We start from the raw sequence: 25,613 nt of genomic DNA on the forward strand, positions 1-25,613 counted from the left end.
TTGATCTGTTTATGATCAACATTGCGTGCAGCAGCCACTACAGCCTCCCAGACACTGTTCTGAGAGGTGTACTATTTTCCCTCCCTGTAGATCTGTAGATCTCACATTTTATGAGGGACCACAGGTTCTCTATGGGGTTCAGATCAGGTGAACAAGGGGGCCATGTCATTATTTTTTCTTCTTTGAGACCTTCACTGGCCAGCCAGGCTGTGGAGTAGTTGGAGGCATGTGATGGAGCTTTGTCCTGCATGAAAATCATGTTTTTCTCGAACGATACCAACTTCCTGTACCACTGCTTGAAGAAGTTGTCTTCGGGAAACTGGCAGTAGGTCTGGGAGTTGAGCTTCACTCCATCTTCAACCTGAAAAGGTCCCACAAGTTCATCTTTGATGATACCAGCCCATACCAGTACCCCACCTCCACCTTGCTGGCATCTGAGTCAGAGTGGAGCTCTCTGCCCTTTACTGATCCAGCCTCTGGCCCATCCAGAGTCACTCTCATTTCATCAGTCCATAAAACCTTTGAAAAGTCAGTCTTAAGATATTTCTTGTGGCCCAGGCTTGGCGTTTTATCTTATGTTTCTTGTTCAAAGGTGGTCGTTTTTCAGCCTTCCTTACCTTGGCCATGTCCCTGAGTATTGCACACCTTGTGCTTTTTGTTACTCCAGTAGCGTTGGGCAGTTATTTTGCGCCTTTTTTGCCCAACACGCTTCTTGCGACCCTGTTGGCTATTTGCCATGAAACGCTTGATTGTTTGGTGATCACGCTTCAAAAGTTTGTCAATTTCAAGACTGCTGCATCCCTCTGCAAGACATCTCACAATTTTAGACTTTTCAGAGCCCGTCAAATCTCTCTTCTGACCCATTTTACCAAAGGAAAGGAAGTTGCCTAATAATTAAGCACACCTTATAGAGGGTTATGATGTCATTAGACAACACCCTTCCTCATTAGAGATGCACATCACCTGATTTAATTAATTGGTAGTTGGCTCACAAGCCTGAACAGATTGTAGTAGGACAACATGTATAAAAAGTATCGTGATCAAAATACAACTTGCCTAATAATTCTGCACACTGCAAACTTTTGAGTGAATTTCCTAAGTTTTGGACTTCTTACCTGAATACACAAGAAATGATGAAGCATTTGAAAGCATCGGTCACAGTTTTCCTGAGCTTTATTTTTGGAGTCGCCATCAAATTGAACTCTGAACATGCGAAACTTATCCTATATACAAACCAATAAACAGAAAGTGAAATATACTTGATTTCACCCCATTATGTAATATAGTACAGTCCCATTAGCAGGTTTTAAAAATAATGTAAGTTCGCAGGGTTAGCTACTATGAATTCTAAATGGTAAACTTTTTTGTTTCTTTTGTCTGATACCATCCAGCTTAGGCCTCTTTCGGCTAATTTTTGGAAATACTGATCCATTGAAAATAGTGAAAAACCTGACGTGTATTTTTTCGGCGCATACAAAAAACGTTCCTCTGTACGTTTTCTCCGGCTGCTGGAAAACAATTTTTAGACGGATCCAGCAAGAAAACAGATGAAACGTGAGGCCATGCGGCGCTAATACAAGTCTGTGAGAAAAAAACAGATCCGGCAACTACTTTTGCTGGATCCGGCGAATTTTGAAAAAAAAATGGATTATGCCTGACGACAAAAACCTGATGTGTGAAAAGGGCCTTAGACTAACACAAGTGCAGCTGGTGTGAGGGCCAACATGCAGATTTGACTAGTCAAATGCTTATGATTTTCTACATTGAATAACTAATTGTTCGATCACACTGATAGAAGTAGAAAATCCGGAGAGCAAAAAATGCGAAAATAGGGTCTTAACTGGTTAAAAACATGGGGTGCACCAGGGAGAGGTACGCTCACCTTGTTTTGTTGCAACCAAGCAACATGTAAAAAGCATGGATCAACTGCTGCAGGGCACGGGTCCAAAGACTGAGGATAAGGGCTCATTTCCACTGGCGAGAGACAAATCGGTCCGTAATCTGGACCGAAAAAAGGGATGTAGCGTATGCGATTGTCATGCGAGTGCAATGCGATTTTTTTTTAATCGCACCATCCGTTTTACATCCGTATGACATCCGTATTCAATCCGTTTTTTTTCTCTTCAACTATTTTTAAACAGTCATTTACAGGACCATGGACAGTGTTCTAGGCCACAGAATGGTGATGTATCCGTAAAAAACGGACGGAATACGGATGGTCCGTATTCCGTCCGTTTTTTTTCTCGCACCCATTGACTCGCAGCAAATCGCAGCATGCTGCGATTTTTTTTCTCAGTCCGATTTCGGCTGAGAAAAAAAATCGCAAATGAAAAGACACCTATTGAATAACATTGGTCCGAGTGCAATCCGATTTTTTATCGGATTGCACTCGTCCGTTTTCCTCGCCAGTGGAAATGAGCCCTAATGGTGAAACCGGGTGTGTGTGTCCAAATCTGCGCTGCTGATGATGGATGGCAGATGATATTCTTCAAAGTTTTATTTCAAAACAGGTTAATAGTCAATGCGTTTTGAGGTCATGCAGGACCTCTTCCTCAGGACGAAACCTTTCAAGTGGATTGTCAGATCTGCACATTCTTAACCCCTTCATGACCCAGCCTATTTTGTCCTTAATGACCTTGCCGTTTTTTGAAATTCTGACCAGTGTCCCTTTGAGGTAATAACTCAGGAACGCTTCAACGGATCCTAGCGATTCTGAGATTGTTTTTTCGTGACATATTGGGCTTCATGTTAGTGGTAAATTTAGGTCTATAATTTTTTAGTTTATTTGTGAAAAAAACGGAAATTTGGCGAAAATTTTGAAAATTTCGCAATTTTCACATTTTGAATTTTTATTCTGTTAAACCAGAGAGTTATGTGACACAAAATAGTTAATAAATAACATTTCCCACATGTCTACTTTACATCAGCACAATTTTGGAAACAAATGTTTTTTTTGCTAGGAAGTTATAAGGGTTAAAATTTGACCAGTGATTTCTCATTTTTACAACAAAATTTACAAAACCATTTTTTTTAGGGACCACCTCACATTTGAAGTCAGTTTGAGGGTTCTATATGGCTGAAAATACCCAAAAGTGACACCATTCTAAAAACTGCACCCCTCAAGGTGCTCAAAACCACATTCAAGAAGTTTATTAACCCTTCAGGTGTTTCACAGCAGCAGAAGCAACATGGAGGGGAAAAATTAACATTTAACTTTTTAGTCACAAAAATGATCTTTTAGCAAATTTTTTTTTATTTTCCCAAGGGTAAAAGGAGAAACTGGACCACGAACGTTGTTGTCCAATTTGTCCTGAGTACGCTGATACCTCATATGTGGGGGTAAACCACTGGGCGCACGGCAGGGCTCGGAAGGGAAGGAGCGCCATTTGACTTTTTCAATGAAAAATTGGCTCCAATCTTTAGCGGACACCATGTCACGTTTGGAGAGCCCCTGTGTGCCTAAACATTGGAGCTCCCCCACAAGTGACCCCATTTTGGAAACTAGACCCCCCAAGGAACTTATCTAGAAGCATAGTGAGCACTTTAAAACCTCAGGTGCTTCACAAATTGATCCGTAAAAATGAAAAAGTACTTTTTTTTCACACACAATTTTTTTAGCCTCAATTATTTCATTTTCACATGGGTAACAGGATAAAATGGATCCTAAAATTTGTTGGGCAATTTCTCCTGAGTACGCCGATACCTCATATGTGGGGGCAAACCACTGTTTGGGTGCACGGAAAGGCTCAGAATGGGAGGCGTGCCATTTGACTTTTTGAATGGAAAGTTAGCTCCAATCGTTAGCGGACACCATGTCGCGTTTGGAGAGCTCCTGTGTGCCTAAACATTGGAGCTCCCCTACAAGTGAGCCCATTTTGGAAACTAGACCCCCCCAAGGAACTTATCTAGAAGCATAGTGAGCACTTATAACCCCCAGGTGCTTCACAGAAGTTTATAACGCAGAGCCGTGAAAATAAAAAATAATTTTTCTTTCCTCAAAAATGATTTTTATCCCAGAATTTTTTATTTTCCCAAGGGTAATAGGAGAAATTGGACCCCAAATGTTGTTGTCCAGTTTGTCCTGAGTACGATGATACCCCATATGTGGGGGTAAACCACTTTTTGGGCGCACGGCAGGGCTCGGAAGGGAAGGCACGCCATTTGGCTTTTTGAATGGAAAATTAGCTCCAATCATTAGCGGACACCATGTCGCGTTTGGAGAGCCCCTGTGTGCCTAAACATTGGAGCTCCCGCACAAGTGACCCCATTTTGGAAACTAGACCTCCCAAGGAACTTATCTAGATGTGTGGTGAGCACTTTGAACCCCCAAGTGCTTCACAGAAGTTTATAATGCAGAGCCATGAAAATAAAAAATAATTTTTCTTTTCTCAAAAATGATTTTTTAGCCCACAATTTTCTATTTTCCCAAGGGTAACAGGAGAAATTTGACCCCAAAGTTGTTGTCCAGTTTCTCCTGAGTACGCTGATACCCCATATGTGGGGGTAAACCACTGTTTGGGCACATGCCGGGGCTCGGAAGGGAAGTAGTGACGTTTTGGAATGCAGACTTTGATGGAATGGTCTGCGGGCATCATGTTACGTTTGCAGAACCCCTGATATGCCTAAACAGTAGAAACCCCCCATAAGTGACCCCATTTTGGAAACTAGACCCCCCAAGGAACTTATCTAGATGTGTGGTGAGCACGTTCAACCCCCAAGTGCTTCACAGAAGTTTACAACGCAGAGCCGTGAAAATAAAAAATCATTTTTCTTTCCTCAAAAAAGATGTTTTAGCAAGCAATTTTTTATTTTCACAAGGGTAACAGGAGAAATTGGGCCCCAATATTTGTTGCCCAGTTTGTTGTGAGTGTGCTGGTACCCCATATGTGGGGATAAACCACTGTTTGGGCACACGGAGGGCTCGGAAGGGAAGTAGTGACATTTGAAATGCAGACTTTGATGGAATGGTCTGCGGGCATCACGTTGCATTTGCAGAGCCCCTGATGTGCCTAAACAGTAGAAACACCCCACAAGTGACCCCATTTTGGAAACTAGACCCCCGAAGGAACTTATCTAGATATGTGGTGAGCACGTTCAACCCCCAAGTGCTTCACAGAAGTTTACAACGCAGAGCCGTGAAAATAAAAAATAATTGTTCTTTCCTCAAAAATTATGTTTTAGCAAGTAATTTTTATTTTTGCAAGGGTAACAGGAGAAATTGGACCCCAACAGTTGTTGCCCAGTTTGTCCTTAGTACGCTGGTACCCCAAATGTGGGGGTAAACCACTGTGTGGGCGCACGTCGGGGCTTGGAAGGGAGGGAGCACCATTTGACTTTTTGAACGCAAGATTGGCTGGAATCAATGGTGGCACCATGTTGCGTTTGGAGACCCCTGATGTGCCTAAACAGTGGAAACCCCTCAATTCTAACTTCAACACTAACCCCAACACACCCCTAATCCTAATCCCAACTGTAGCCATAACCCTAATCACAACCCTAACCCCAACACACCCCTAACCACAACCCTAACCGCAACACACCCGTAACCCTAATTCCAACCCTAATCCCAACCCTAACCCTAATCCCAACCCTAACCACAACTGTAACCCCAACGCACCCCTAACCCTATCCGTAACACTAACCACAAGCCTAATCTTAACCCTATTTCCAACCCTAGCCCTAATTCCAACCCTAACTCTAATTCCAACCCTAACCCTAAGGCTATGTGCCCATGTTGCGGATTCGTGTGAGATTTTTCCACACGATTTTTGAAAAATCTGCAGGTAAAAGGCACTGCGTTTTACCTGCGGATTTACAGCAGATTTCCAGTGTTTTTTTGTGCGGATTTCACCTGCGGATTCCTATTGAGGAACAGGTGTAAATCGCTTTCACAAAGAATTGACATGCTGCGGAAAATACAACGCAGCGTTTCTGCACGGAATTTTCCGCACCATGGGCACAGCGGATTTGGTTTTCCATAGGTGTACATGGTACTGTAAACCTGATGGAAAACTGGTACGAATTCGCAGCGGCCAATCCGCTGCGGATCCGCGGCCAATCCGCTGCGGATCCGCGGCCAATCCGCTGCGGATCCGCAGCCAAATCCGCACTGTGTGCACATGCCATAACCCTAACCCTACCCCTAACCCTAACACTACCCGTAACCCTAACCCTACCCCTAACCCTACCCCTAGTTCTAACCCTAACCCTAGTGGAAAAAAAATATATATATTTTCTTTATTTTATTATTGTCCCTACCTATGGGGGTGATAAAGGGGGGGGTTAATTTATTATTTTTTTATTTTGATCGCTGTGATAGAACCTATCACAGCGATCAAAATGTACTTTTAATGAATCTGCCGACTGGCAGATTCGGCGGGCGCACTGAGCATGCGCCCGCCATTTTGGAAGATGGCGGCGCCCAGCGAGGAGGCGGACGGACACCGGGAGCCTCGTTGAGTATAAGGGGGGGGCATCGGAGCACAGGGGGGTGGCATAGCAGCACGGGGGGAGCGGGCAGGAGCACGGGGCAGCGGAGCACAGGACCGAGGGGAGCGGAGCACAGATCGGTCGCTTGGGGGGGCGATCGGTGGGGTGGGGGGGGGGGTCACATTAGTGTTTCCAGCCATGGCCGATGATATTGCAGCATCGGCCATGGCTGGATTATAGTATTTCACCAGTTTTTCAGGTGAAATATTACAAATCGCTCTGATTGGCAGTTTCACTTTCAACAGCCAATCAGAGCGATCGTAGCCACGGGGGGGTGAAGCCACCCCCCCTGGGCTGAAGTACCACTCCCCCTCTCCCTGCAGATCGGGTAAAATAGGAGTTAACCCCTTCACCCGATCTGCAGGGACGCGATCATTCCATGACGCCACATAGGCGTCATGGGTCGGATTGGCACGGGTTTTCATGACGCCTACGTGGCGTCATGGGTCGGGAAGGGGTTAAATGTGGTCTCATTTTGATTTTTTCACACTGTGTGAGAATATACACTGCTCAAAAAAAATAAAGGGAACACTAAAATCCTACATTCTAGATATCACTGAATGAAATATTCCAGTTGTAAATCTTTATTCATTACATAGTGGAATGTGTTGAGAACAAAAAAAAACTAAAAATGATCAACGTAAATCACAACTAATATCCCACGGAGGTCTGGAGTTAAAATGATGTTGAAAATCAAAGTGGAAAATGAAGTTACAGGCTGATCCAACTTGAGTGGAAATGCCTCAAGACAAGGAAATGATGCTCAGTAGTGTGTGTGGCCTCCACGTGCCTGTATGATCTCCCTACAATGCCTGGGCATGGTCCTGATGAGACGGCAGATGGTCTCCTGAGAGATCTCCTCCCAGACCTGGACTAAAGCATCCGCCAACTCCTGGACAGTCTCTGGTGCAACACGACGTTGGTGGATGGTGTGAGACATGATGTCCCAGATGTGTTCAATCAGATTCAGGTCTGGGGAACAGGATGGCCAGTCCATAGCTTCAATGCCTTCATCTTGCAGGAACTGCTGACACTCCAGCCTCATGAGGTCTGGCATTGTCCTGCATTAGGAGAAACCCAGGGCCAACCGCACGAGCATATGGTCAGGGGTCTGAGGATCTCACCTCGGTACTTACTGGCAGTCAGGCTACCTCTGGCGAGCACATGGAGGGCTGTGCGGCCCTCCAAAGAAATGCCACCCCACACCATTACTCACCAACTGCCAAACCTGTCATGCTGAAGGATGTTGCAGGTAGCAGATTGCTCTCCATGGCGTCTCCAGACTCTGTCACAGGTGCTCATGGAGTCTGTTTCTAACCGTTTGTGCAGACATATGCACATTTGTGGCCTGCTGGAGGTCATTTTGCAGGGCTCTGGCAGTGCTCCTCCTTTTCCTCGCACAAAGGCTGAGGTAGCAGTCCTGCTGCTTGTTTGTTGCCCTCCTACCCCTCGTCTCCTGGTGTACTGGCCTGTCTCCTGGTAGCACTTCCAGCCTCTGGACACTACGCTGACAGACACAGCAAACCTTCTTGCCACAGCCCGCATTGATGTGCCATCCTGGATGAGCATCCCTACCTGAGCCACTTGTGTGAGTTGTAGAGTCCGTCTCATGCTACCACGAGTGTGAAAGCACAACCAACATTCAAAAGTGACCAAAACACCAGCCAGAAAGCATTGGTACTGAGATGTGGTCTGTGGTCCCCACCAGCAGAACCACTTCTTTATTGAGTGTCTTGATAATTGCCAATAATTTCTGTTGTCTATTCCATTTGCACCACAGCATGTGTCAGTGTTGCTTCCTTAGTGGACAGTTTGATTTCAAAGGAGTTTGATTTACTTGGAGTTATATTCTGTTGTTTAAGTGTTCCCTTTATTTTTTTGAGCAGTGTATAATATAAAATACTCACTAGTTCTTGGTCACTGATCTTTTTCAGATGCCTTACGTTCAGTAGAACAGCTTACTTTGATTAAAAAGTTGATTGGTGAGGGTAAAACTTATCAAGAAGTGCAGACAATGATAGGCTGTTTAGCTAAAATGAACTCCGATGCTTTAAAATGGAAAGCCAAACCAGACAGATGTGAATGAAAATGGAAATCTACCATTCCAATGGATGGAAGAATAGCCAGAATGGTAGAGGCTCATCCAATGATCAGCTTCAGTATGATAGTCTCAAGTTACTAGTGAGTACTGTGACAGTTACAAGATGCCTGAGTGAAGCTAATCTCTAAGCAAGAAGTCCCCGCAAAGTCCCACTGTTTAAAAAAAAAAAAAAAAAAAAAACTGATGCAGGTGCAATTTCCCAAAGAACTCCTCAACTGGCCTAAAGAGAAAAGGAGAAACATTTTGTGGATTGATGAAAGTAAAATTGTTGCAAGGGCCGCAGATAGTTTGTGAGACGACCTCCCCAAGCTCTGCATTCACATGCATGCAGTATACTCTGAAGAGAGTGAAGCATGTCAGTGCAAGCATCATGATATGGTCATGTTTCTCTTACTGTGGTGGGGTGATGCTGCAGACTGAGAAGAGGGGGCATTCCGATGTGCGGCGCACCACTGCAGGGGTCTCTGCCGACTTTTTGTGAAAGGCCAGAGCCCCCCGCAGTTCCATGGTTTCCTGTGAGGTGGACTCTGGGAAAATGGCCACCGGTGGCGACACATGGGCAGGTGGAGATCTCAGCACCAAGATCTCGGAAGATGAGATCTCGACGCTGAAATCTCATGTCCCGAGATCTTGGTGCCGAGATCTCCACCTGTGCGTGTCGCCCCCCGGCGGCCATTTTCTCAGAGTCAACTGCACAGGAAAGCATGGAACTGCAGGGGGCTCTGACCTTTAACAAATTTGTCGGCAGAGCCACCCGCAGCTTGGAGACCACTGCAGCGGTGCGCCGCACATTGGAATACCCCCTCATCCAAGCCTGCAGCATCATCCCACTCCTGCCTCCTCCAACAACTACCCTGCTTCACCGCAGCCACCACCCCGGTAAGCAATAAAATGCATGGATTATAAGAATCACCACCATTTTATTTAAAAAAATATTTTTTTTCTTATTTTTCACCTCAAAATTTGGGGTGCGTCTTATAATCCAAAAAATACGGAAATTAAAAAATTATATACATTTATATAGTTTACATAGTTATTAAGGTTGAAGGAAGACTTTAAGTCCCATCTAGTTCAACCCATAACCTAACCCAACATGCCCTAACATGTTGATCCAGAGGAAGGCAAAAAAAAACCATGTGGCAAAGAGTAAGCTCCACCTTGGGGAAAAAAATTCCTTCCCGACTCCACATGCGGCAATCAGACTAGTTCCCTGGATCAACGCCCTATCAAGGAATGTAGTGTATATACCCTGTAACATTATACTTTTCCAGAAAGGTATCCAGTCCCCTCTTAAATTTAAGTAATGAATCACTCATTGCAACATCATACGGCAGAGAGTTCCATAGTCTCACTGCTCTTACAGTAAAGAATCTGCATCTGTTATTATGCTTAAACCTTCTTTCCTCCAGACGTAGAGGATGCCCCCTTGTCCCTGTCTCAGGTCTATGATTAAAAAGATCACCAGAAAGGTCTTTGTACTGTCCCCTAATATATTTATACATTAAAATAAGATCACCCCTTAGTCTTCGTTTTTCCAAACTAAGTAGCCCCAAGTGTAATAACCTTGGTCACTCTTCTCTGCACCCGCTCTAGTTCAGCTATGTCTTTCTTATACACCGGAGACCAGAACTGTGCACAGTATTCTAAGTGTGGTCGAACTAGTGACTTGTATAGAGGTAAAATTATGTTCTCATGAGCATCTATGCCTCTTTTAATGCATCCCATTATTTTATTTGCCTTTGTAGCAGCTGCCTGACACTGGCCACTGAATGAGTTTGTCATCCACTCATACACCCAGGTCTTTTTCATTGACGGTTTTGCCCAGAGTTTTAGAATTAAGCACATAGTTATACATCTTATTACTACTACCCAAGTGCATGACCTTACATTTATCCCCATTAAAGCTCATTTGCCATTTATCAGCCCAAGCTTCTAGTTTACATAAATCATCCTGTAATATAAAATTGTCCTCCCCTGTATTGATTACCCTGCAGAGTTTAGTGTCATCTGTAAATATTGAAATTCTACTCTGAATGCCCCCTACAAGGTCATTAATAAATATGTTAAAAAGAGGGCCCAATACTGACTCCTGTGGTACCCCACTGCTAACCGCGACCCAGTCCGAGTGTGCTCCATTAATAACCATCCTTTGTTTCCTATCCCTGAGCCAGCTCTCAATCCACTTACACATATTTTCCCCTATCCCCATTATTCTCATTTTATGTAACAACCTTTTGTGTGGCACCGTATCAAAAGCTTTTGAAAAGTCCATATACACTACATCCACTGGGCTCCCTTGGTCCAGTCCGGAACTTACCTCTTCATAGAAGCTGATCAAATTAGTTTGACATGAACTGTCCCTAGTAAACCCGTGCTGATACTGGGTCATGAGGTTATTCCTCTTCAGATACTCCAGTATAGCATCCCTTAGAAAGCCCTCCAGGATTTTACCCACAGTAGAGGTTAAGCTTACTGGCCTATAATTACCGATTTCAGTTTTTGTCCCCTTTTTTGAATATTGGCACCACATTTGCTATACGCCAGTCCTGTGGTACAGACCCTGTTATTATGGAGTTTTTAAAGATTAAAAATAATGGTCTATCAATGACTGTACTTAATTCCTGCAGTACTCGAGGGTGTATCTCATCCGGGCCCGGAGATTTGTCAATTTTAGTGATTTTTAGACGCTGCCGTACTTCCTGCTGGGTTAAGCAGGTGACATTTAATTGGGAATTTTTATCACTAGTCATTTTGTCTGCCATGGGATTTTCTTTTGTAAATACTGATTGAAAAAACGTCATTTAGCATATTGGCTTTTTCCTCATCCTCATCCACCATTTCACCCAGACTATTTATAAGGGGGCCAACACTATCATTTTTTATGGCAAAATGAGAAGATGATGCACACTCACGGGTCCAGTGCAATATTTCTTTTATTTGGACATGAAGACGATAACAAGCGGGAAGGGAGAAAACGTGCAAAGGAAAGGACAACAGCTGTTTCGCGCGGCTGCGCTTCTACAGGTCCCAATGTCGGGCGGATATGGGGAGGTGGGATATATAGTTAAATCCAAACCATTGTAACCTCCCCCTAATCTCCGTCATGGGTGCTATTAAACACCTATCAAACAAAGAACGTGATTATATTAAAATTACATACATATCAAACATCTAAAAAACTAAAAAAAAATTTTGAGATATACCAATGATTGCTATGGGCTTAAAGAACACAAGAGAATAATATTTTAATAAAGATCTTCTTTTCTTTTTAACGTTATTTCATGCTGTGTTATTAGAAATGCACTCTATAGGAAAACAGACATATCTATTCTTTCATTCAGGCCCATTGGCCCTGTTGCGCATGTGCGCAATATCCACCTAGCTTCACATCTTAAGAGGAGCTGATTCAGATTTCCCCCTTGTTGTGGTAAGTGCAGCCTTGCGATTCCTGCAAAACGGAGTGTTTGAACATTGCCTGCGTGATGTTGTCTCATGTGATTAATCAGCCGGGGAACACCCTTTCCTGTCCGTACTGAATTGAAATGCTCTCTTACAGGTACATACAAAGGACGAATAGTTTTTCCAATGTAGTAAAAGCCACAAGGGCAAAATATGACAGACTACATGTGTCGTTTTGCAGGAAATAAAATCCTTGATGGTGTGAATAATTGGCCCTATTTTTATATTGTTACCTGTTATGTGATGCGAGCAGAAGTTACACTGCCCGCACCTGAAATTTCCTTTAGGGATACCTTTATCTAGCCAGTTTGTGCGATCATTAGTAATGCGATTCCGCACCAACATGTCTCCTATATTTCTGCCGCGCCGACTAGCAAACAATGGTCCTTTTTCAAATCTCTCCGTTAGATCCGTATCCTTTCCCAGGATATGCCAATTTTTTCTAATTATTGATCTAATGTACGTGTCCATAGGACCAAATTTAAAACTAATTGACATTTCATTTCTGAACAGGCTATAGCCCTGCAAGTTAACAGCCCAGTCATGGCTCTCATCCAGCCATGTTTCAGATATCGCCGCCATGTCATAATTATGCTCCAACAACATTAATTCTAATTCGTCCATTTTGTTGGCGAGGCTTCTGGCATTAGTATACATGCACTTGATGATCCTCTCTGTACCTCTATTCTTTCTTAAATTATTAACTGTTCTAACCCCACCTCCCATGCCACCGCCACCCCCAACTTCCTTATTTGTGCCCAGGTCTCTCTCTGCACTATCTTCCCCTCCTATAAATTGAATACCCTCCACCCCAATCCCTAGTTTAAACACTTCTCCAACCTTCTAGCCAATTTCTCCCCCAGCACAGCTGCACCTTCCCCATTGAGGTGCAGCCCGTCCCTAGCGTAGAGCCTGTAGCCAACTGAGAAGTCAGCCCAGTTCTGCAGGAACCCAAACCCCTCCTTCCTACACCAATTCTTGAGCCACTTATTAACCTCCCTAATCTCCCGTTGCCTCTCTGGCGTGGCACGTGGTAGAGGCAGTATTTAGGAAAATACCACGTTGGAGGTCCTTGCTTTCAGCTTGCAGCCTAATTCCCTGAAATCATCTTTAAGGACCTTCCACCTACCTCTAACTTTGTCATTTGTGCCAATGTGCACCATGACCGCTGGGTCCTCATCAGCCCCTCCCAGTAATCTGTCCACCCGATCAGCGATGTGTCGGACTCGAGCGCCAGGTAGGCAGCACACCGTTCGATGATCCCTGTCTTTGTGACAGATTGCCCTATCTGTTCCCCTAATAAGTGAGTCCCCCACTACCAGTACCTGTCTGGCCTGCCCTGCTCTCCTATTTCCCTCCTTACTGAAGCAGTCACTCCTCCGGCTTTCAGAGGACATGCCTGGCTGCAGCAGTGCTACCCCTGTACTGGCATCCCCCTCATCTGCCAACTCAGCAAACTTGTTAGGGTGTGCCAGATCAGGACTAGCCTCCCTGGCACTCTTCCCTCTAAAGTGACTATGACACCCTCTCGTCCCGTGTGTGAAAAGTAAGTGCCCCGTGTTTGAAAAGTAAGTTCCCCCCCGGCCCCGTGTGTGAAAAGTAAGTGCCCCCCCGGTCCCGTGTGTGAAAAGTAAGTGCCCCCCCGGTCCCGTGTGTGAAAAGTAAGTGCCCCCCCGGTCCCGTGTGTGAAAAGTAAGTGCCCCCCCGGCCCCATGTGTAAGAAGTAAGTGACCCACAACTCTGACCTGTATATAGGAGTCTGTATATAGGGGGATGTCTGTATATGAGTGGTGTCTGTATTTAGAGGGATGTCTGTATATAGGAGTGGTGTCTGTATATAGGAGTGGTGTCTGTATATAGGAGTGGTGTCTGTATATAGGAGTGGTGTCTGTATATAGGGGATTGTCTGTATATAGGAGTGGTGTCTGTATATAGAGGGATGTCTATATAGGAGTGATGTCTGTATACAGGGGAATGTCTATATAGGAGTGGTGTCTGTATATAGAGGGATGTCTGTATATAGGAGTGGTGTCTGTATAGAGAGGGATATCTGTATATAGGAGAGATGTCTGTATATAGAGGGATGTCTGTATATAGGAGTGGTGTCTGTATATAGAGGGATGTATGTATATAGGAGAGATGTCTGTATATAGGAGTGTCTATACAGAGGGATGTCTGTATATAGGAGTGGTGTCTGCATATAGACGGATGTCTGTATATAGGAGTGGTGTCTGTATATAGAGGGATGTGTGTGTATATAGGAGTGGTGTCTGTATATAGGAGTGGTGTCTGTATATAGAGGGATGTCTATATAGGAGTGATGTCTGTATATAGGGGAATGTCTATATAGGAGTGGTGTCTGTATATAGAGGGATGTCTGTATATAGGAGTGGTGTCTGTATAGAGAGGGATATCTGTATATAGGAGAGATGTCTGTATATAGAGGGATGTCTGTATATAGGAGTGGTGTCTGTATATAGAGGGATGTATGTATATAGGAGAGATGTCTGTATATAGGAGTGTCTATACAGAGGGATGTCTGTATATAGGAGTGGTGTCTGTATATAGAGGGATATCTGTATATAGGAGTGGTGTCTGCATATAGACGGATGTCTGTATATAGGAGTGGTGTCTGTATATAGAGGAATGTGTGTGTATATAGGAGTGGTGTCTGTATATAGGAGTGGTGTCTGTATATAGAGGGATGTCTATATAGGAGTGATGTCTGTATATAGGGGAATGTCTATATAGGAGTGGTGTCTGTATATAGAGGGATGTCTGTATATAGGAGTGGTGTCTGTATATAGGGGGATGTCTGTATATGAGTGGTGTCTGTATATAGAGGGATGTCTGTATATAGGAGAGATGTCTGTATATAGAGGGATGTCTGTATATAGGAGTGGTGTCTGTATATAGGGGGATGTCTGTATATAGGAGTAGTGTCTGTATATAGGAGTGGTGTCTGTATATAGGAGTGGTGTCTGTATATAGGAGTGGTGTCTGTATATAGGAGTGGTGTCTGTATATAGGAGTGGTGTCTGTATATAGAGGGATGTCTGTATATAGGAGTGGTGTCTGTATATAGAGGGATGTCTGTATATAGGAGTGGTGTCTGTATACAGAGGGATGTCTGTATATAGGAGTGGTGTCTGTATATAAGAGTGGTGTCTGTATATAGAGGGATGTCTGTATATAGGAGTGGTGTCTGTATACAGAGGGATGTCTGTACATAGGAGTGGTGTCTGTATACAGAGGGATGTCTGTATATAGGAGTGGTGTCTGTATATAGAGGGATATCTGTATATAGGAGTGGTGTCTGCATATAGACGGATGTCTGTATATAGGAGTGGTGTCTGTATATAGAGGGATGTGTGTGTATATAGGAGTGGTGTCTGTATATAGGAGTGGTGTCTGTATACAGAGGGATGTCTGTATACAGAGGGATGTCTGTATATAGAGGGATGTCTGTATACAGAGGGATGTCTGTATATAGGAGTGGTGTCTGTATATAGAGGGATGTCTGTATATAGGAGTGGTGTCTGTATATAGGGGGATGTCTGTATATAGGAGTGGTGTCTGTATATAGGAGTGGTGTCTGTATATAGGAGTGGTGTCTGTATATAGGAGTGGTGTCTGTATATAGGAGTGGTGTCTGTATATAGGAGTGGTGTCTGTATACAGAGGGATGTCTGTATACAGAGGGATGTCTGTATACAGAGGGATGTCTGTATACAGAGGGATGTCTGTATACAGAGGGATGTCTGTATACAGAGGAATGTCTGTATACAGGAGTGGTGTCTGTATATAGAGGGATGTCTGTATATAAGAGTGGTGTCTGTATATAGAGGGATGTCTGTATATAGGGGGATGTCTATATAGGAGTGGTGTCTCTATATAGGGGGATGTCTGTATATAGGAGTGGTGTCTGTATATAGAGGGATGTCTGAATATAGGAGTGGTGTCTGTATACAGAGGGATGTCTGTACATAGGAGTAGTGTCTGTATACAGAGGGATGTCTGTATATAGGAGTGGTGTCTGTATATAGAGGGATGTCTGTATATAGGAGTGGTGTCTGTATATAGAGGGATGTCTGTATATAGGAGTGGTGTCTATATAGGGGGATGTCTGTATATTGTAGTGCTGTCTGTATATAGGGGTATGTCTGTATATAGGAGTGGTATCTGTATATAGAGGGATGTCTGTATATGGTAGTGGTGTCTGTATATAGAGGGATGTCTGTATGTAGGAGTTGTCTGTATATAGGAGTGGTGTCTGTATATAGGAGTGATGTCTGTATATAAGAGGATGTGGCCAAAGTGGCTACCAAGGATTCCTGCATGCCAAAATGGCTACCAAGGGGCCAAAGTTGCTAACAAGGGGCCCCGCACATCAAAGTGGCTACCAAGGGGCCAAATTGGATACCCAGGGTCAGGGCCCTGCATGCCAGACTTGCTCCTGAGGTTCATTGGCAGCTGGCAGCGCTGTTCAAGCACCATGTATTTCCTTCAGGAAATGCCCATCTAGTTTATTATTTTTCCCCCTCCCCTTATCTCCACAAACAGGGACTCTACATTTTCATTAAATTCACCTATATTATCATGCCGGATGGGTTTTAAGGACGATTTTACATAGACAACACCCCTCCCCCTCGCTTATCTGTACGGTCATTTCTGAAAAGGCTATAACCCTGCAAGTTAACAGCCCAGGCATGGCTCTCATCCAGCCATGTTTCAGATATCCCCACCATGTCATAATTATGCTCCAACAACATTAATTCTAATTCGTCCATTTTGTTGGCGAGGCTTCTGGCATTAGTATACATGCACTTGATGTTCCTCTCTGTACCTCTATTCTTTCTTAAATTAACTGTTATAACCCCACCCCCAAGCCACCACCACCCCCAGCTTCCTTATTTGTGCCCAGGTCTCTATCTGCACTATCTTCCCCTCCTATAAAATTAATTCCCTCCCCCCCCAATCCCTAGTTTAAACACTCCTCCAACCTTCTAGCCATTTTCTCCCCCAGCACAGCTGCACCTTCCCCATTGAGGTGCAGCCCGTCCCTAGCGTAGAGCCTGTAGCCAACTGAGAAGTTGGCCCAGTTCTGCAGGAATGCAGACCCCTCCTTCCTACACCAATTCTTGAGCCACTTATTAACCTCCGTAATCTCCCGTTGCCTCTCTGGCGTGGCACGTGGTGCAGGCAGTATTTTGGAAAATACCACTTTGGAGGTCCTTGCTTTCAGCTTGCAGCCTAATTCCCTGAAATCATCTTTAACCCCTTCACCCCCAAGGGTGGTTTGCACGTTAATGACCGGGCCAATTTTTACAATTCTGACCACTGTCCCTTTATGAGGCTATAACTCTGGAACGCTTTGACGGATCTTGGCGATTCTGACATTGTTTTCTCGTGACATATTGTACTTCATGTTAGTGGTAAAATTTATTCGATATAACTTGCATTTATTTGTGAAAAAAACGAATATTTGGCGAAAATTTTGAAAATTTCGCAATTTTCCAACTTTGAATTTTTATGCCCTTAAATCACAGACATATGTCACGCAAAATACTTAATAAGTAACATTTCCCACATGTCTACTTTACATCAGTACAATTTTGGAACCAAAATTTTTTTTTGTGACGGAGTTATAAGGGTTAAAAGTTGACCAGCAATTTCTCATTTTTACAACACCATTTTTTTTTAGGGACCACATCTCATTTGAAGTCATTTTGAGGGGTCTATATGATAGAAAATACTCAAGTGTGACACCATTCTAAAAACTGCCCCCCTCAAGGTGCTCAAAACCACATACAAGAAGTTTATTAACCCTTCAGGTGTTTCACAGGAATTTTTTGAATGTTTAAATAAAAATGAGCATTTAACTTTTTTTCACACACAATTTATTTCAGCTCCAATTTGTTTTATTTTACCAAGGGTAACAGGAGAAAATGGACCCCCAAAGTTGTTGTACAATTTGTCCTGAGTACGCTGATACCCCATATGTGAGGGTAAACCACTGTTTGGGCGTATGGCAGAGCTCGGAAGGAAAGGAGCGCCATTTGACTTTTCAATGCAAAATTGACTGGAATTGAGATGGGACGCCATGTTGCGTTTGGAGAGCCCCTGATGTGCCTAAACACTGAAACCCCCTACAAGTGACACCATTTTGGAAAGTAGACCCCCTAAGGAACTTATCTTGATGTGTGGTGAGCACTTTGACCCACCAAGTGCTTCACAGAAGTTTATAATGCAGAGCCGTAAAAATAAAAAATCATATTTTTTCACAAAAATGATCTTTTTGCCCCCAATTTTTTATTTTCCCAAGGGTAAGAGAAGAAATTGGACCCCAAAAAATGTTGTGCAATTTGTCCTGAGTACGATGATACCCCATATGTGGGTGTAAACCATTGTTTGGGCGCATGGCAGGGCTTGGAAGGGAAGGAGCGCCATTTGACTTTTCAATGCAAAATTGACTGGAATTGAGATGGGACGCCATGTTGCGTTTGGAGAGCCCCTGATGTGCCTAAACATTGAAACTCCCTACAAGTGACACCATTTTGGAAAGTAGACCCCCTAAGGAACTTATCTAGATGTGTTTTGAGAGCTTTGAACCCCCAAGTGTTTCACTACAGATTATAACGCAGAGCCGTGAAAATAATTTTTATTTTTTTTCTCAAAAATGATTTTTTAGCACCCAGCTTTGTATTTTTACAAGGGTAACAGAATAAATTGGACCCCAAAATTTGTTTTCCAATTTGTCCTGAGTACGCTGATACCCCATATGTGGGGGGGAACCACTGTTTGGGCGCATGACAGAGCTCGGAAGGGAAGGAGCGCCATTTGGAATGCAGACTTAAATGGATTGGTCAGCAGGCGTCACGTTGCATTTGCAGAGCCCCTGATGTACCCAAACAGTACAAACCCCCCACAAGTGACCCCATATTGGAAACTAGACCTCCCAAGGAACTTATCTAGATGTGTTGTGAGAACTTTGAACCCCCAAGTGTTTCACTACAGTTTATAACGCAGAGCCGTGAAAATAAAACATCTTTTTTTTCCCACAAAAATTATTTTTAGCCCCCCAAATTTTTATTTTCCTAAGGATAACAAGAGAACTTGGACCCCAGAAGTTGTTGTTCAATTTGTCCCGAGTACGCTGATAACACATATGTTGGGGTAAACCCCTTTTTGGGCGCACGGGAGAGCTCGGAAGGGAAGGAGCACTGTTTTACTTTTTCAACGCAGAATTGGCTGGAATTGAGATTGGACGCCATGTCGCGCTTGTAGAGCCCCTGATGTGCCTGGACAGTGGAAACTCCCCAATTCTACCTGAAACCCTAACCCAAACACACCCCTAACCCTAATCCCAACGGTAACCCTAACCACACCCCTAGCCCTGACACACCCATAATTCTAATCCCAACCCTAATCCAAACGTAAATGTAATCCAAACCCTAACCCTAACTTTAGCCCCAACCCTAACTTTAGCCCCAACCCTAACTTTACCTCCAACCCTAGCCCTAACCCTAACCCTACCCCTAACCCTAACCCTAAACGTGACTGAAATACGTGGCACTGAAATACGTGGCACTGAAATACGTGGCACTGAAATACGTGGCACTGAAATACGTGGCACTGAAATACGTGATACGTGGCACTTAAATACGTGGCACTGAAACACGTGGCACTGAAATACGTGATACGTGGCACTGAAATACGTGGCACTGAAATACGTGGCACTGAAATACGTGATACGTGGCACTGAAATACGTGGCACTGAAATACGTGGCACTGAAATACGTGATACGTGGCACTTAAATATGTGGCACTGAAACACGTGGCACTGAAATACGTGATACGTGGCACTGAAATACGTGGCACTGAAATACGTGGCACTGAAATACGTGGCACTGAAATACGTGGCACTGAAATACGTGGCACTGAAATACGTGGCACTGAAATACGTGGCACTGAAATACGTGGCACTGAAATACGTGATACGTGGCACTGAAATACGTGGCACTGAAATACGTGGCACTGAAATACGTGGCACTGAAATACGTGGCACTGAAATACGTGGTACTGAAATATGTGGCACTGAAATACGTGATACGTGGCACTGAAATACGTGATACGTGGCACTGAAATATGTGATACGTGGCACTGAAATACGTGGCACTGAAACACGTGGCACTGAAATACGTGGCACTGAAATACGTGGCACTGAAATACGTGGCACTATGACTGTCAGAAAATGTTCATTAAACGGTTAGGGGTGAGGTTAGGGGTAGAGTTAGGGTTAGGGTTTGGATCCCTTTATCACCTTGATGGTGGTGGGTGGCTTTTCAGTGTGTTTAAATGCATGCGTTTTTAACGCAAACAAACGCATGTGCTTAAAAACGCAAGAAAATACTGCAGGTTGTATTTCTGAAAATGAACGCATGCAGAAAAAAAACGCATGCGTTTGAAAACGCGACCAAACGCGTACAAAAAAACCGCATGCGTTTTCAATGTTAAATATAGGGAAAAAACGCATGCATTTTTTTGTGCAAAAAACGCTGCAGACAAAAACGCAAGTGTGAAACCAGCGACGCTTTTTATAGCAAAAAAGTTTTTGCGTCTCCACATTTTGAGACCTATAATTTTTCCACATTTTGCTCCACAGAGTCATGTGAGGTCTTGTTTTTTGCGGGACGAGTTGACGTTTTTATTGGTAACATTTTCGGACACGTGACCGTTTTTGATCGCTTTTTATTCCGATTTTTGTGAGGCAGAATGACCAAAAACCAGCTATTCATGAATTTCTTTTGGGGGAGGCGTTTATACCGTTCCGCGTTTGGTAAAATTGATAAAGCAGTTTTATTCTTCGGGTCAGTACGATTACAGCGATATCTCATTTATATCATTTTTTTATGTTTTGGCGCTTTTATACGATAAAAACTAAAATATAGAAAAAATAATTATTTTCGTATCGCTTTATTCTCAGGACTATAACTTTTTTATTTTTTTGCTGATAATGTTGTATGGCGGCTTGTTTTTTGCGGGACAAGATGACGTTTTCAGCGGTACCATGGATATTTATATCAGTCTTTTTGATCGCGTGTTATTCCACTTTTTGTTCGGCGGTATGGTAATAAAGCGTTGTTTTTTGCCTCGTTTTTTTTTTTTTTTTCTTACGGTGTTTACTGAAGGGGTTAACTAGTGGGGCAGTTTTATAGGTTGGGTCGTTGCGGACGCGGCGATACTAAATATGTGTACTTTTATTGTTTTGTTTTTTTTATTTAGATAAAGAAATGTATTTATGGGAATAATATATTTTTTTTTTTTATTATTTATTTAGGATTTTTTTTTTTTTTTACACATGTGGAAAAAATTTTTTTTAACTTTTTTACTTTGTCCCAGGGGGGGACATCACAGATCATTGATCTGGCAGTGTGCACAGCACTCTGCCAGATCGACGATCTGCTGTGCAGGGCTGCAGGCTTACCAAGTGTCTGCTCTGAGCAGACACTCGGTAAGCCACCTCCTTCCCTGCAGGACCCGGATGCCGCGGCCATCTTGGATCCGGGACCTGCAGCCAGGAAGGAGGTAGGAGACCCTCGCAGCAACGCGATCACATCGCGTTGCTCCGGGGGTCTCAGGGAAGCCCGCAGGGAGCCCCCTCCCTGCGCGATGCTTCCCTATACCGCCGGTACACTGCGATCATGTTTGATCGCGGTGTGCCGGGGGTTAATGTGCCGGGGGCGGTCCGTGACCGCTCCTGGCACATAGTGCCGGATGTCAGCTGCGATATGCAGCTGACACCCGGCCGCGATCGGCCGCGCTCCCCCCGTGAGCGCCGCTGATCGGTGATGACGTACTATCCCGTCGGCGGTCATACGGGCCCACCCCACCTCGACGGGATAGTACGTCAAATGTCGGGAAGGGGTTAAGGAACTTCCACCTACCTCTAAGGGTATGTGCACACGCTGCGGATCCGCAGGGGATTTGACGCTGCGGATCCGCAGCAGTTTTCCCAAAGTTTACAGTACCATGTAAACCTATGGGAAAAAAAAAAACGCTGTGCACATGCTGCGGAAAAATCCGCGCGGAAACGCAGCGGATTATTTTCCGCAGCATGTCAATTCTTTCTGCGGATTCCGCAGCGGTTTTCAACAAGCACCAATAGGAAAGTGCAGTTGAAAACCTGCAGAGGAATCCGCAGAAGAAACCGCGATGAAATCCGCAGTGAAAACCGCAGTGGTTTTGCTCTGCGGATTTTCCAAATCCGCTGTGGAAAAATCCGCAGCAGAATCCGCAACGTGTGTACATACCCTTACTTTGTCATTTGTGCCAATGTGCACCATGACCGCTGGGTCTTCAGCCCCTCCCAGTAATCTGTCCACCCGATCAGCGATGTGTTGGACTCAAGCGCCAGGTAGACAGCACACCGTTCGACGATCCCTGTCTTTGTGACAGATTGCCCTATCTGTTCCCCTAATAATTGAGTCCCCCGCTACCAGCACCTGTCTGGCCTGCCCTGCTCTCCTATTTCCCTCCTTACTGGAGCAGTCACTCCTCCGGCTTTCAGAGGACATGCCTGGCTGCAGCAGTGCTACCCCTGTACTGGCACCCCCCTCATCTGCCAACTTAGCAAACTTATTGGGGTGTGCCAGATCAGGACTAGCCCCCCTGGCACTCTTCCCTCTACCCGGCCTTCTGTCACCCACAGTTATCTTCATGTTTTGAATTAGAAAACAGTGTGCAATGTTCCCAATGCATGGAAATAAAAATTATTGTATATACTCGTGTATAATCTGAGATTTTAAGAACATTTTTTTAGTGCTGAAAACGCCCCCCTTGGCTTATACACAAGTCAGTTGTCCAGAGCGCTGGCGTGAGTGCAGCGCAGCAGCGGCAGGACCCGGCGGCTGTGGCACAGTGACAGCTGCAGGCTAACAGAAGACATCATACTCACGCTCCTTCGCTGCGTCTCCGTCCCTGCATCTCCATTGTCCTGGTGCCGGCAGCTCTCCTCTCCTGCGCTGAGCAGTCACGTGGTACCGCTCATTAAGGTAATGAATATGTATGCATCTCCACTCCCATGGGCGTGGAGCGCATATTCATTACCTTAATGAGCGGTACCACGTGACTGCTCAGCGCAGGAGAGCTGCCAGTGACAGGACAACAGAGATGCAGGGATGGAGATGCAGCGACGGGGGATGTGAGCCATGCATACAACGGGGAGAGCGGAGGCATGCGGGACCAGGGGAGCCCAGCCATGTGGACCGGGGGAGCCATGCAAACAGAGGGAGCCACACTTACCAGGACAGGACAGGGTGAACCATGCATGCATAGCAGGACAGTACAGGGGGAGCCACGCATAGCAGGACAGGGATGAGGGGATAATGCATATCCGGCTTATACTGGAGTCAATAAGCTTACCCAGTTTTTCGTGGCAAAAGTAGGTGCCTCGGCTTATACATGAGTTTATGCACGAGTATATACGGTAGTATAAAGATTTTGTGATTAACTCATGTTTTTGAACACACCACTATTATTTTGAACACTACAGCAAGGTATCTAGTCATTGTTTTTATTCTATATTGTGTACTTCCATGTTGCTGGCTGCTTATGATGGGTCAACACATACAGAAAGAAGAACACACTCCCTGTGAAAACTGTTAAACACCCATTTGGACGTTGTTGATTAAACAAAAACCACAAGATGGATTTCATCAACCAAGGTATCATTTTAATTAGTATAACGATGCCAACCGGACACTGTCTGTAAGTTACAGTGTGCAATCCTGCTGACAGGTTCCCTTTAACAAGGTTCTACCGTTTTGATACTGCACTATTAGTAAGGCCTTTTATCTAGTTCAATTCTTTTTTAAAAGTTATCGAAATCCATCAGTACTCGTGCACGATTCCGACAGCTCTGTGCACTCCTGTTCCCATCTGTGGTGGGATTTTTTTTTTTTTAATACACGTGAATAGGTTTTGTTTTTTCTGCATGAAAATAAGAACATTTTTCATCCTTTTTGTCACCCGTAATGCATCTGCTTTTAACAGCAGCAAATAACATTTATTTTTAGAGAACCATTGATTTCATGGTGCTGTACATGTGAAAAGGATTTACATACAAAACAAATATAAATTGCAATAAACAAACAGACAGTGACAAATTGGTGCAGTGGTAGAGAGGACCCTGCTTTTGGGGGCTACAGGGTAATGGGAAAAGACAGTAGTTTGGGGGGTTATAGCATATGATTGCAATTTGTAAGCTTTACTGATATTTTTTCAATTTCCATCTGAAGGCTCCAAATGCGAGAGACAATCGGACGTGTTGGGGCACAGAACTCCGGAGGAACGGAGATGCCCTGCAGAAGTCTTGAAGGAGATTAGGTGAGGAGCAAACAAGAGTGGAGGAGAGAATGTCTTGTGAGGACCTGAGATTATGTAGGTGAATACATCAAGAGATTAGTTCGACAATATATGGAGGAGACAGATTATGGACAGCCTTGTAGGTCAGAGAGAGTAGTTTAAACTGGATACTTTGCAAATCATTTACTTGGCTTCCAATTTCCCAGAGTGGTGAGGCAGAGGAGTAACTTGGGGAAAGGTGGATTAATCAGGCAGCAGAGTTAGGTTGTACAGGAGAGGTGCAAGAGAGTTAGTGGGAAGTCCATATGTAGAAAAAATGAAAGTGCACTCACCAGTCCCCTGTATTATGATCCTTTATGTAGAACATATGCAGGTAACTTTAGGGGAGAACATGGAATGGACGGACGACGGCCGTTTAGTGGGAAGGCCACATAGGAGGATATTGCAGTGGTTGATGATGAGGGCATGCACTAAAATTTTTGTAGCATAAGGGATGAATTTTGGTAATATTTGAGTTGGAGGCAACAGATGTTAAGTGCTTGGATGTGTGGTTGAAGAACAAGGCAGAGTCAAGGGTTACTACTAGGGATAAGCGAATGTCCAGAAATCGATCGCCAAATATAAATTCGGCATGAATATGGCACATTCAGATTCGTGATCGGAAACATGAGCAAAATTTTATAAAATCTGAAAAAAGTGGTAAAAAGTGCAGGAAAATATTTGCATTGCCACTAAAGTATTTTGAGCACTTTGGTTGGAAAGCGGTGGTATATGATGAGTCGGGCACTTTTTGATGAGGGGAAGAGGTGGGGAGAGCCTAGAGGAGCTGCGTGCATGTAAACCTTTTTTTTTTTTAACTTTGTGTGCACACCGCGGCTAGCCAATCAGAACGCAGGAAATATCCACAATGTCCCAACACAACGGCTTGTGTCATTGGCTGCTGAAGTCACTTGTCCCTCTCTATATAAAGAGCAGCCATCTCTAATGCTTTGACTGGTTGCTGATAGAAACAATGGCCTAGCTAACTAGCTAAAATCTAAGTCAGATAGTTTAGATAGCTAGTGTGCTGTGTGGCTGTGAAATTGACCTTCCAACAGATTTTTTTTTTGTGCCATTACTGAGGTCCACAAACAGACAGCAGGGCACATTTTATAGAAGTGTGTTGTGCACTGTTTCTATTGTGCTCCATGCACTAGTA

General features: G+C 44.2%; 1 protein-coding gene across 2 annotated transcripts in view; it reads right to left on the reverse strand.

Annotated features, from left to right (window-relative positions):
- Positions 1–25,613, reverse strand: part of REC114 (REC114 meiotic recombination protein) — a 425,181-nt gene that overhangs the window by 32,502 nt on the left and 367,066 nt on the right. For both annotated transcript variants that reach the window (XR_013215688.1, XM_077264121.1), the window contains exon 4: positions 1,116–1,223. Coding sequence is in view for 1 of the 2 variants with exons in the window: in XM_077264121.1 (XP_077120236.1) it covers positions 1,116–1,223 (108 nt within the window). In the remaining variant the exon portion in view is untranslated. The remainder of the gene's footprint in view (positions 1–1,115; positions 1,224–25,613) is intronic.

The sequence above is a fragment of the Ranitomeya variabilis genome, chromosome 5 (genome assembly GCF_051348905.1).
Source record: "Ranitomeya variabilis isolate aRanVar5 chromosome 5, aRanVar5.hap1, whole genome shotgun sequence".
In the NCBI taxonomy this organism is placed as follows: domain Eukaryota; kingdom Metazoa; phylum Chordata; class Amphibia; order Anura; family Dendrobatidae; genus Ranitomeya; species Ranitomeya variabilis.